At 50.0% G+C, this 11,055-nt stretch overlaps 1 protein-coding gene across 1 annotated transcript in view; it reads right to left on the reverse strand.

Annotated features, from left to right (window-relative positions):
• Positions 1–9,247, reverse strand: part of BSN (bassoon presynaptic cytomatrix protein) — an 89,310-nt gene extending 80,063 nt beyond the window's left edge. Inside the window, exon 1 of the mRNA XM_058678663.1 lies at positions 8,898–9,247. Coding sequence (XP_058534646.1) covers positions 8,898–9,121 — 224 coding nt within the window. The 5' untranslated portion in view covers positions 9,122–9,247. The remainder of the gene's footprint in view (positions 1–8,897) is intronic.
• Between the last annotated feature and the right edge of the window lie 1,808 nt (positions 9,248–11,055).

Below are 11,055 nucleotides of genomic sequence, written 5' to 3' on the forward strand. Positions count from 1 at the left end.
CTCCTCACTCCACCCTACATGGTCCTCTGCTCCATGTCCTACTTCCTGGCTCTCCCCTCCTCAGAGTCCTCTTCCCCCACCTCCATCTTCTCAGAATGGTGGCAGGGAAGTGACACAGCTCTCCAGCTGTACTCCACACATGCCATTCTGCTTTGCTCACAGCTGCTGGCTGCTTTACTTCTGAATCGCTCATCTTGGGCCTTTAGAGCTCCCAACAGAGTAAGTGAATGTTGTGAATGTGTTTTGTAAGCTGTAAAACACCATGCAGATCTAGGCTCTACTATTTTAGAAAATGGAATAATACAATCCCTTTTAATCATGCTCTCATTTGTCTTCCACGAAGATCAGGCAGAAGCAAACTCTAAGGAAGAGGACGCTGAGGGTTAAGTCTTTGCCCCCAAGAGGATGAGCTACTGAGGGCAGAGCCCACACTGTCCCTTCCTTATTCCCCACATGTCAACCAGGGACAGGCATTCCACAGGTGCTCAGTAAAGATTTCCTAAATCCATGTTTATAAAAATTTACTTTAAAACCTTTCTAGAAGCCCGGCAGCGTGGCCTAGCGGCTAAATGTCCTTGCCTTGAAAGCCCTGGGATCCCATATGGGCGCCGGTTCTAGTCCTGGCAGCTCCACTTCCCATCCAGCTCCCTGCCTGTGGCCTGGGAAAGCAGTCGAGGACGGCCCAATGCATTGGGACACTGCACCCACGTGGGAGACCTGGAAGAGGTTCCTGGTTCCCGGCTTCGGATCGGCGCGCATCAGCCCGTTGCGGCTCACTTGGGGAGTGAATCATCGGACGGAAGATCTTCCTTTCTGTCTCTCCTCCTCTGTGTATATCTGGCTGTAATAAAAATGAATAAATCTTTAAAAAAAAAAAAAACAAAAACCTTTCTAGGGCCCGGTGGGCAGCCTAGTGGCTAAAGTCCTCTCTTTGCATGCCCTTGGCACCAAATGAAAGCCTGGGCAGGAGTGCCCACAGCTAGATCGTCCATCCAGTGCCAGCTTACTGGGAAGGATTTGCATTCTAAAGCAACATGCAGCCCTGCTGCACACATGCAGACCTCAGGCACCACTGCAGCATTTAAAAGGCCAGTCCTGGAGTAGGGCTTGGACCCATGTGTCACATCCGAGTACCTACTGACAGTTCCTGCTCCTGACTCATCTTCCTGCTAATGCTGGCTGTCTGGCTTGCTCTTGCTTGCTCTCTCCCCCTGCCTTTCAAATAAATAAAATAAATCTTTAAAAAAAATTCCTGAGGCCAATGCAGACCCCACAGCATGCTAATCCTCTACCTCTTGTAGAGCCTCCCATATGGGCACCGGTTCAAGCCCTAGCTGCCCCACTTCTAATCTACCTCCTTGCCTATGAAAGCAGCAAGGGATGGTCTAAGCCTTTGGGACCCTGTACTCATGTGGGAGACCTGGAAGAAGCTTCTGGCTCCCAACTTCAGCTCAACCCAGTCCTAGCCACTGGAATCATTAAGGAAGTGAACCAATGGTTGGAAGATCTTTCTCTCTGTTTCTTCTTCTCTCAAAAATCTACATTTCCAATAAAAATAAATAATTCTTTTAAAAAATAAAGAAAAGACAAACCTGAAAGCTATTTACTTATTTGGAAGTCAAAGCTACAGACAGAGAAGGAGAGAGACAGAGAGAAAGAGAGAGAGATCTTTTATCTGCTGGTTCATCCCCCTGCAACAGCCAGAGCTGAGCCAGATCAAAGCAGGAAGCAATAGCTTCTTTCAGGTCTCCCACACGGATGTAGGGGCCCAAGCACTTTTCCCATCATCTGATGCTTTCCCAGGCTGCATCAACAGAGAGCTGGATTGGAAGTGGAACACCTGGGACTTAAACCAGTGCCTATATGGTATGTGGGCATCACAGGCAGACACGCTTAATCCATTATGCCAAAACGTTAGCCCTTGCTTTAAACAAACCTAGAACCAAACTAAGAGGAAGAATTTTAGAAACAGAAAAGTGATGCACCATACTGTTTTCTGGCTCCCAAATTACTCTAAAATTCAACTCTACCTGCAGTGAACATGCATCCTCTCCATGTCTGAAGCCCTCAACAAACCCTTCCTTGGAACACCTGCATCCCATACAGGAGTGACTGCTTCTGATTCCAGTTTCCTGCTTATGCACATCCTGGGCAGCACAAGATGATGGCCTAAGTACCTGGGTCCCTGCCATCCACACGGGAGACCCAGTTTGAGTACTGAGCTCTTTTGACATGATCTAACTCCCCAGATGTTACAGGCACTGTGGAGTGAACCAGCAGATGAAAGTTTTTTTTCCCCTCTCTTTATCAAATACATACTTTAACAAAGAGATTTATTTATTGATTGATATTGGAATAGCACGTTTACAGAGAGAAGGAAAGACATAGAGGAAGATCTTTCATTCACCGGATCACTCCCCAAATGGCCGCAATGGCCAAATCTGAGCCAATCCAAAGCCAGAAGCTTCTTCCAGTCTCCCACATGCATACAGAATTCCAAAGCTTTGAGCCATCCCCTACTGCTTTCCAGGCCACAAGCAGAAAGCTAGATGGGAAGTAGAGCAGCCAGGACAGGAACTAGTGCCCATATCGCATCCCAGTACTTGCAAGACAGAAGATTAGTTAATCAAGCCACTGTGCCAGGAACACACAATTTATAAAGCTAGAATTTCTTGGCCAAAATAATAAAATTTGAAAATGAGTAGCTTCCAGATATAATATCCACTTTACAAGAAAAAATATGGGACAAAGGAACATCGTAAATGACATTAGAGGGATATAATCAGCATAACCCAGAATCTAAGAAATCACAGGGTGAAAGACACAGTTCTCTAACACAGCTATGCAAGGAGCAAAAAGATAGGAACCAACAGATTCAAAGAAACTGCAGATACGGGGCCCGGCGGCGTGGTCTAGCGGCTAAAGTCCTCGCCTTGAAAGCCCCGGGATCCCATATGGGCGCCGGTTCTAATCCCGGCAGCTCCACTTCCCATCCAGCTCCCTGCTTGTGGCCTGGGAAAGCAGTTGAGGACGGCCCAATGCTTTGGGACACTGCACCCGCGTGGGAGACCCGGAAGAGGTTCCAGGTTCCCGGCATCGGATTGGCGCGCATCGGCCCGTTGCGGCTCACTTGGGGAGTGAATCATCGGACGGAAGATCTTCCTCTCTGTCTCTCCTCCTCTGTGTATATCTGGCTGTAATAAAATGAATAAATATTTAAAAAAAAAAAAAAAAAAAAAAAAAAAAAAGAAACTGCAGATACGGATCAGCCCACTGCAATGTACAGATCACCATCCAAGCAAACTACATGTAAAAATAAATTCCTAAGACAACCAAAAAACTGCTTGGATACATGCTAACATTAAGGGATTGATAATCTACTCAGATGTGATTATGGCACTGTGGCTATCTTCAAAGTTCTTATTCCTTGCAAATACACACTGAAATACTCATGCTGAAATTCTGGGATGTCTGCAGTTTGTTCCTGTGGGGAGGGGAGAGAGATGAAGGCACCTGACTGACTGTGAGCTGATGGTACGTACCACAAGCAACAGAAACACAGGGGTCCATTTCTTCCCTCGATATACATTAGGAATTTCCCCAATAATTTTTTTATTTATCTATATATTTTCTTCTCCAATAGCTTCATTTTAAGTTATTATTTTTCTGAAGCAACAGCATCTTATTAATATTACTGACACTGGGAGCAACTGTATTATCAAATCTACCCCTCATTCCCTGGGAAGAAACGCAAAAACGTGTCTGCTGCTTTTGGGTAGAGTTTTGACATCACCACCGCTCAGAAGTGAATTCACTTCAGTGCATTCGCTCTGTGGGAATCCAGCCACTGGGGCCAAACAAGAACTCCATTAAATAATAAAGGACCATTAGCTCCAAACCTTTTATGTCCTTTCATTTTATCTTTACAAATAAGTCCTAACTTTTTCTATAGCCTGACTGTTGGCTGATACACCAATCTGGCTTATTCCAGACCACAGAGATCATGCCTCACAAATCCCTTCCCCCTTTTTTGTTTACATTTTTAAATTTATCTTTATTGGAAAGGCAGATATACAGAGAGGAGGAGAGATAGAGAGGAAGATCTTCCGTCCGATGGTTCACTCCATAAGTAGCTGCAACGGCCAGAGCTGAGTCAATCCAAAGCCAATTGCAAGGAGCCTCTTCCATGTCTCCCAAGAAGGTGCAGGGTCCCAAGGCTTTGGGTCATCCTCAACTGCTTTCCCAGGCCACAAGCAGGGAGCTGGATGGGAAGTGGAGCAGCTGGGACTAGAACCGGCGTCCATATGGGATATTGGCACGTTCAAGACGAGGACTTTAACCACCATGCTACTGCACCGGGCCCACAAATACCTTTTAAGACAGGTACTCTAGGGCCCAGCACGGTTGCCTAACAGCTAAAGTCCTCGCCTTCAACGCCCCGGGATCCCTGCTGCCTTTGGATCAGCTCAGCACCGGCCATTGCAGTCACTTGGGGAGTGAATCATTGGACGGAAGATTTTACTCTCTGTCCCTCCTCCTCTCTGTGTATCTGCCTTTCCAATAAAAATAAATAAATTTTTAAAAAAAAGGTACTCTAAAGAATAAAAACAAAACAAAACAAAAAAAAAGAAAAAAGAAAAAAAAGCACAAAAAAAGAAAGAAAGGAACTCTGGGGGCAGGCACTAGGGCACAGAAGATTCCATATCAGGTTCCGGCTCCATATTAGAGTGCCGGCTCCAAAGGCCAGCAACTTCGCCTCTTATCCAGCTTCCTGCTAATGCAGCTAGGAAAGCAGCTGATGGTGGGCCAAGGGTTTGGGTCCCTGCCACTCATGAGGAAGATTCCAATGGAGTTCTGGCCCAGCCCCTACTACTGCAGCCATTTGAGAAGTGGATGGAAGAGTGATCTCTATTTCACTGATTTTTGTCTCTCCCTCTCAGATTTTGTCACTCTGCCTTTCAAACACTAAATAAAATCTTTACAAAGAGATAAAGAGGACGCGGTGTGATGGCCTAATGGTCAAATCCTCACCTTGCATGTACCAGGATCCCACATGGACGCCAGTTCCCATCCCAGCTGCTCCACTTTCCTTCCAGCTCCCTGCTTGTGGCCTGGGAAAGCAGTCGAGGGTGGCTCACTTCCTTGGGACTCTGTACCCTCATGGGAGACATGGAAGAAACTCCTTGCAATTGGCTTTGGATTGGCTCAGCTCTGGCCATTGCAGCTACTTACGGAGTGAACCAGTGGATGAAAGATACTATTCTCTGTATCTCCTTCTCTTTGTATATCTGCTTTTCCAATAAAAATAAATAAATCTTGGGCCCAGCACAACAGCCTAGCAGTTAAAATTTTTGCCTTGCACGTACCGCGATCCCACAGGGGCGCCAATTCTAATCCCAGCAGCCTGATTCCCATCCAGCAGCCTCTTGTGGCCTGGGAAAGCAATAGAGGACGGCCCAAAACCTTGGGACCCTGAACCTGTGTGGGAGACCCAGAAGGGGCTCCAGGTTCCTGGCTTTGGAAAGGTGCAGCTATGACCGTTGCAGCCACTTGGGAAGTGAATCATTGGACATACATTCTTCCTCTTTGTCTCTCCTCTCCTCTGTATTTCTGCCTTTCCAATAAAAATTGAATAAATAAATCTTTTTTAAAAAGAGAGTGCAAGAGAGAGGAAGAAACCGAATGTAGTTCTCACAGCAGTCTCACCCATCTTTTCTGACAATGCTCAGGTCCTTCATGTCCAGCTTGCCTTTGGCTCAAGATATTTCCATGATATAAGAAGGAGCTAAAAGTGAGCTGGGGGCGGGGGGGAACTTGGTGGCTGAGGGCAGGTTTTAATGTGCAATGAGGAACAAGTGCCTTGTGTGGTGCTGCTATAGCTCCACCCCGGCCCCTCTCTCAGCCTCATTCTGTGGTCACTGTCCCTGGCTACACAGATCAAACTTCCATGCTATCTCCACCTCTCCTAACCCGACCAGGACATATCAGGGCTCTCACGCACTCTCCTGAAGACTGCCTCTGCCTTTCTACTCCTCCCACGTGACAGCCCACAGAGCTGCCCACAGAATCTCTCCTGTGTTTTTTCCATGCTTTGGCTCAGCAAGGGACAAATCTAACTAGCCAGTCTGTGAGGTGGTGGGAAAGACATCCTTCTAGATTCCCCACAAAACCAAGTACAGTGCTTGCTCTTTACAGCTGGGAAACATACTGTAGCTGATTTACTAAAAAGATCAAATTGCAATGATCCCAATACTTGCAAGTCCAAAGGACTGGAGCAAACCACACAAACTCCCACTGGTCTACAAGGCCCCTTTGCGCAACTTATGAAAACTGTCCTTCCTGGGGGGCAATGAAAGAGCTGTGAAATGATCTGGTGGTGTATCATGAGCATATGTATGGACAAAAATCTCAGCAGTGTGCACCCCTCACTGTACATTCAGCACATACTCATCAATAGGGGAAGCAGTGCCTGAGTGAATCATGCCCCCTCCTCTAACAGGAAGCAGCCCACACTGTGACACAGCTTGGAAAGGGGAGCTGGAGACAGAACTCGGCCTCCTCCCAATCTGGTGTTGCTTGGGAAAGACACTGCCTATCCAGCTGCACATGGCAACCCTGGGGTCAGCCTGGGCTCTGACGCCCACAGCCCCCTCACACACCAATACCGGAGAGGCAACATGAAAGGTGTGGCAGCACTGCTACTCCGGGCATTTGAGCCAGGCTCTGCCTCTGCTAACGCCACCTTCTCCCAAAGCCCAAGTCAGCTCAGCATGAGGACAAAAAGACTAATTCAGTCTGGAGTGAAGAGAGAATTCAAGCACCCCTGAACTTCAGTTCCCATTTCCCTCTGGCGGCTAGACAGATGAGCTCTCCACGACCTGCTCCTCTAGCCACCTCTGGGAGGGGTGTGGCTGCTCTGAAATGCACCATCTTGTTGGCAACCAGCAGGAACCTGTGCCAGGCTTCTTTCCTGAAGGCTCAGAAGCACATGCCACGGGACTTCTTCATCAATGAGCCAATCTGTTCAGCAGCATCTCAGAACAGAACAGGCTAAATTTGGCATCAGGTATCTGAGACGCTCTGCCGAGAGGGAATGGGAGCTGTTCTGACACTAAAGAGGAAATCACCCATGGAATTGCCAGGCTAAGCCGGGTATCAGCTGGAAGAGTAAATCCACCTCCTATGGGCCCCTCATTCTGAGCTTTGGGGACAAAGAGCCAGATCGCCTCTTGATCTGAGAGTTGCTCGTGTGAGTTCTGCGCAGAGCCAAACAAGAGAGACAGAGAGAGATGGTGTGACTGACTGCCAATCGCAGCAAGGGCTCCCAGCTTTCCTCACCCACAGCCATCTGCCCTGCAGCAAAACACCTAACAAAAAGGAAACACAGACTAGGACCATGAGCAGTGGACCCCAGCCTCCTTTCAACCCTACCCAAGTCTTCTCAAAATATTGCAGAGGCTTGGTTCTGCAACACATGAGAAGCTACAAGATGAGCAGCCTGTTTGGTTTCCAAAGAATAATGCCCATTCCCCAAACAGAGAGCTCCCCCAAGCAAGGTGTTTTTCCATTTGGCTGTAGGTTTCCCTCAGAAGGAAAGCACTACAGTCCGGGTGGGCCTTGCTGCAGGGAACACCCAGACAGCACCTCAACATGCAGCCAAATGGACAGGGCTCACCACTCTAAGAACCAGCTTGCTGTCCAGCTGCATGACAGCAATAACCCAGGGAGAAGAAACAAAGCCCATCTCTGAAAAGGATACTTGCGCGCTTGCCTGGCTGCAAGCAGGTTTCAGGCCACCCATGGGAGCTTTCTGACCACTAACTACAACACATGATTGGTGAAAAAATAAACATAAGAGACAAACAGCTGAAAGCTGAAGAATCAAAACTGACACTTCCTCAGACCTGAGGAAAAACGCATTCTTCCCCTGCCAAGACCCCAGGCTCTGCTACTCCCCAGGTCTAGCTGGTGTCAAAATGATGCCTTCCATTTTATTCTGCCACCTCTTGGCTACTCCCTGAAGTGTTCAGTTGACTGACAATCTATCCTGGCATTTCCCTCCACTGCGTTCACTGCCACTTGATTATTTTCTTGGGACCTGGGTCTGGCACACATCTAAAGCGAGTGGGTTTCATAGTATTCGATCAGATACACTCTGTGTCAAGCGTTCCATGAGGGTTTTGGCTTTTCCACTGCTTTGAGCCAGTTGCTCTACATCATGAGGCAACAAGAACCTCTCTGGTGGTGGAGAATGCAATGGCATTTTTGTTTCGCCCCAAAAGTGTCTCACCAAGCCTTCCCGAAAGCACATGACCCTGTTAGTACGGTCAAGCCTACTGGTGTATGGTGGGGGCTGTTTTCCTTCCTCCAGCGATGGCTAAGCCACCAAATGCCTGAGGAAAGTGCAAGACCAAGATCACGGTTCAACTATCCCCACATCTTTCTGTTCCTCACCATGACACTTATCTTCCTTGACAGCCACTCCCATTGTGCTGCTTCCTAGGCCCAACACAATGAACATCTGCAGACACTGGCAGACAAGGAGGACGTTTTCCATCCCACTGCTTCCCTGTGCAGAGGGACCAGGCTAAGGTTACATAAGCCCTTCCTGGGCGGTTGGGCCCGGCTCTAGGGAGAGAATGAATCTTGGGTTCGTGACAGAGTCACGGTCTGCAGGCCCTGACCGACCCTGTGGCTCGCCAACCTGCCTCGGCAAAGCAGGGTAGCTAGAATGGGAAGCAGCGCTTCCCTTCCTCCCCCCACGCCCCGCGAGGTGGGTACCTCATGACAGCCTGTCACGATTCAAAGCCATGGCCTGACGTGCAATCTGCATGTCCACACTAGACCGGCCTCAGGCAGCAGCTCCCCGCCCCCCGGGCGCCGAGACCCGCGCTTACCTGCCCGAGCCCGGACCGGGACCGGGACCGAGACCAGGACCAGGGCCAGAGACCGGTGGTCCCGGGGTCACCCGCGCCGCGCCCGCCACGGGGAGCTGTCCACCGCCGACTGGTGCTGAAGGCGGCTTCCCTGCACCGGGGCCCGGGCCAGGGCCGGGGCCAGGGCCTCCCGGAGGCAGCGGCCCGTCGCCAACGCCGCCCTCTAGACTGGCCTCGTTGCCCATGGCAGGTAGGTAGGCGGGCGGGCGGGCGGGCGAGGTCGGGGTCGCACTACGCCCAGGCGGGCGGCTCCCGGGCGGGTGCTCACACTCTCGGAGCCGCCGCCGCCATCTCCCAGCTCGGCTCGCGCCGCCGCCTGCCGCCGCGCATGCGCGTCGCTCTCGCCCCTTTCCCTACACACGCCTCCCCTTTCCACCTCCCGCGCGCGCTCCCGCTATCCTGAGAGGACGCGTGTGCGCGCGCCTGCCTCGGGGTCGCTGGGAGATGGCCTCCGGCGCCCGCGCATGCGCTCCGCGGGGTAGAAGCACACCGCCTCAAGCTGACCGGGCGGGCAGAGGTGGTAGAACGTTCCACAGGATTAGTGTGCAAGGTCACCGGCAGCTAGAAGTGGTCGTGGAGGGCGTAGCGCTGTGCCCTGCCCAGGAATTAGTGGTGCTTTCGGCCCCGGGAACGCGGGAGTGGAGATTGCCTCAGCCGGCGGGAGTCTTGGGGCCGCCCGCCTGTGGCCTCACAAGATGCCAAGCAATTGCAACGGAAAATGAACAACGGTGTTGAAAGACACAACGTCTTATAAGGAAGGAGAGAGGATGCTGAGCAGTAGGGCCGGGTGGCCAGGGTCTCAACGGCTGGTGGAGGATTGAAGCCCGAGTGAGAACCAGGAGGGATTCACTCTGAGGGCTGGGCCCAAGAAGAAATCTCAAGAAGTGCCCGGGAAAGAGGGAATGTTGGTCAGGGCTGGTCTGAAGGCAGATGGAAGGCTGCTTCCGCAGGCCCTGGGACAATGACCTTGGAGATGGGGGTAAGGGCGGAGACCTGGAGCTCTGGTTCCCGCGGAGGCCAGGTGAGGCTGCAGGTTGCCTGTGTGTTGAGAGCTCGCTCCATGTGGGATTTGCGGGGCCGCCAGAGGTGTCTGCACTTTCTACCGGGACAGTATTTCCTAGAAGATTCAGTGTTCCAAATCCTCCCTGGCTTCATCAATGTAAGAACATGCCAATGGGATATTTTTGAAGGATGTGACCAGTCTCAGTGCAGCCATAGCAGAAGCTTCCAGCTACACAGGCTGATCTGGTGCCATGGCTCAACAAGTTAAACCTCCATCTTCAAGAACCAGCGTCCCATGTGGGCGCTGGTTCTTGTTCCGGCTACTCTACTTCCCACCCAGCTCCCTGCTTATGGACTGGGAAAGTAGTGGAGGACGGCTCAAGGTCTGGAGCCCCTGCACTCACATGGAAGACCAGGAAGAAGCTTTTGGTTCCTGGCTTCAGCTCGTGCCATTGTGGCCATTTGAAGCGTGAACCAGCAGATGCAAGATCTTTCTCTCTGTTCCTCCTCCCTATAAATCTGTCTTTTAAATACAGATACATTTTTTTAAATGTTTAAGCATTTTTAAAGTAAAAAAAAGCTGCAACTGCTGAAACATGTTTTGCAACTCTGCTTATTTGCTTTATCTGTAATGCAATCTGTAACCATCACTGTTTTGTTCTTGGAGTAGTTCTCCTTTTCTTTCCTTTTTTTCCCTGGTGTAGTTCTAAACAAACAGTTCTAACAAGTCTTCCCACAGAAGGCCTCTGCTGCAGTCCTGTTTGCCCAGCATCTGTTCTATGCAGCCCATCACCTGCCCCATCTTGGGCTACATTTAAGAAGATTGTGACTCCCAAAGTACTCAGCCAATGAGGAATTAGGGGAAAGGACCTGCAGACTCAGATTAAAGGGTGCTTGGTTCCTGCAGAGTCACAGATAAAGCCTCTCTTCTCCCCATTTTTATATGTTTGGGACGGTCCTTCAGAGGGAAGCTGCCCTCCAGGGGTTTATTTCCTCAGTGGATCATGGTGTAGAGGGCTTAAATAACTTGGATCCATCTTTTTTATTAACATTTATTTATTTTATTTGAAAGGCAGAATTACAGAAAGAGAGCAGAGAAACAGATTTTTCATCTGCT

Source organism: Ochotona princeps, chromosome 21 (genome assembly GCF_030435755.1).
Source record: "Ochotona princeps isolate mOchPri1 chromosome 21, mOchPri1.hap1, whole genome shotgun sequence".
NCBI lineage: Eukaryota > Metazoa > Chordata > Mammalia > Lagomorpha > Ochotonidae > Ochotona > Ochotona princeps.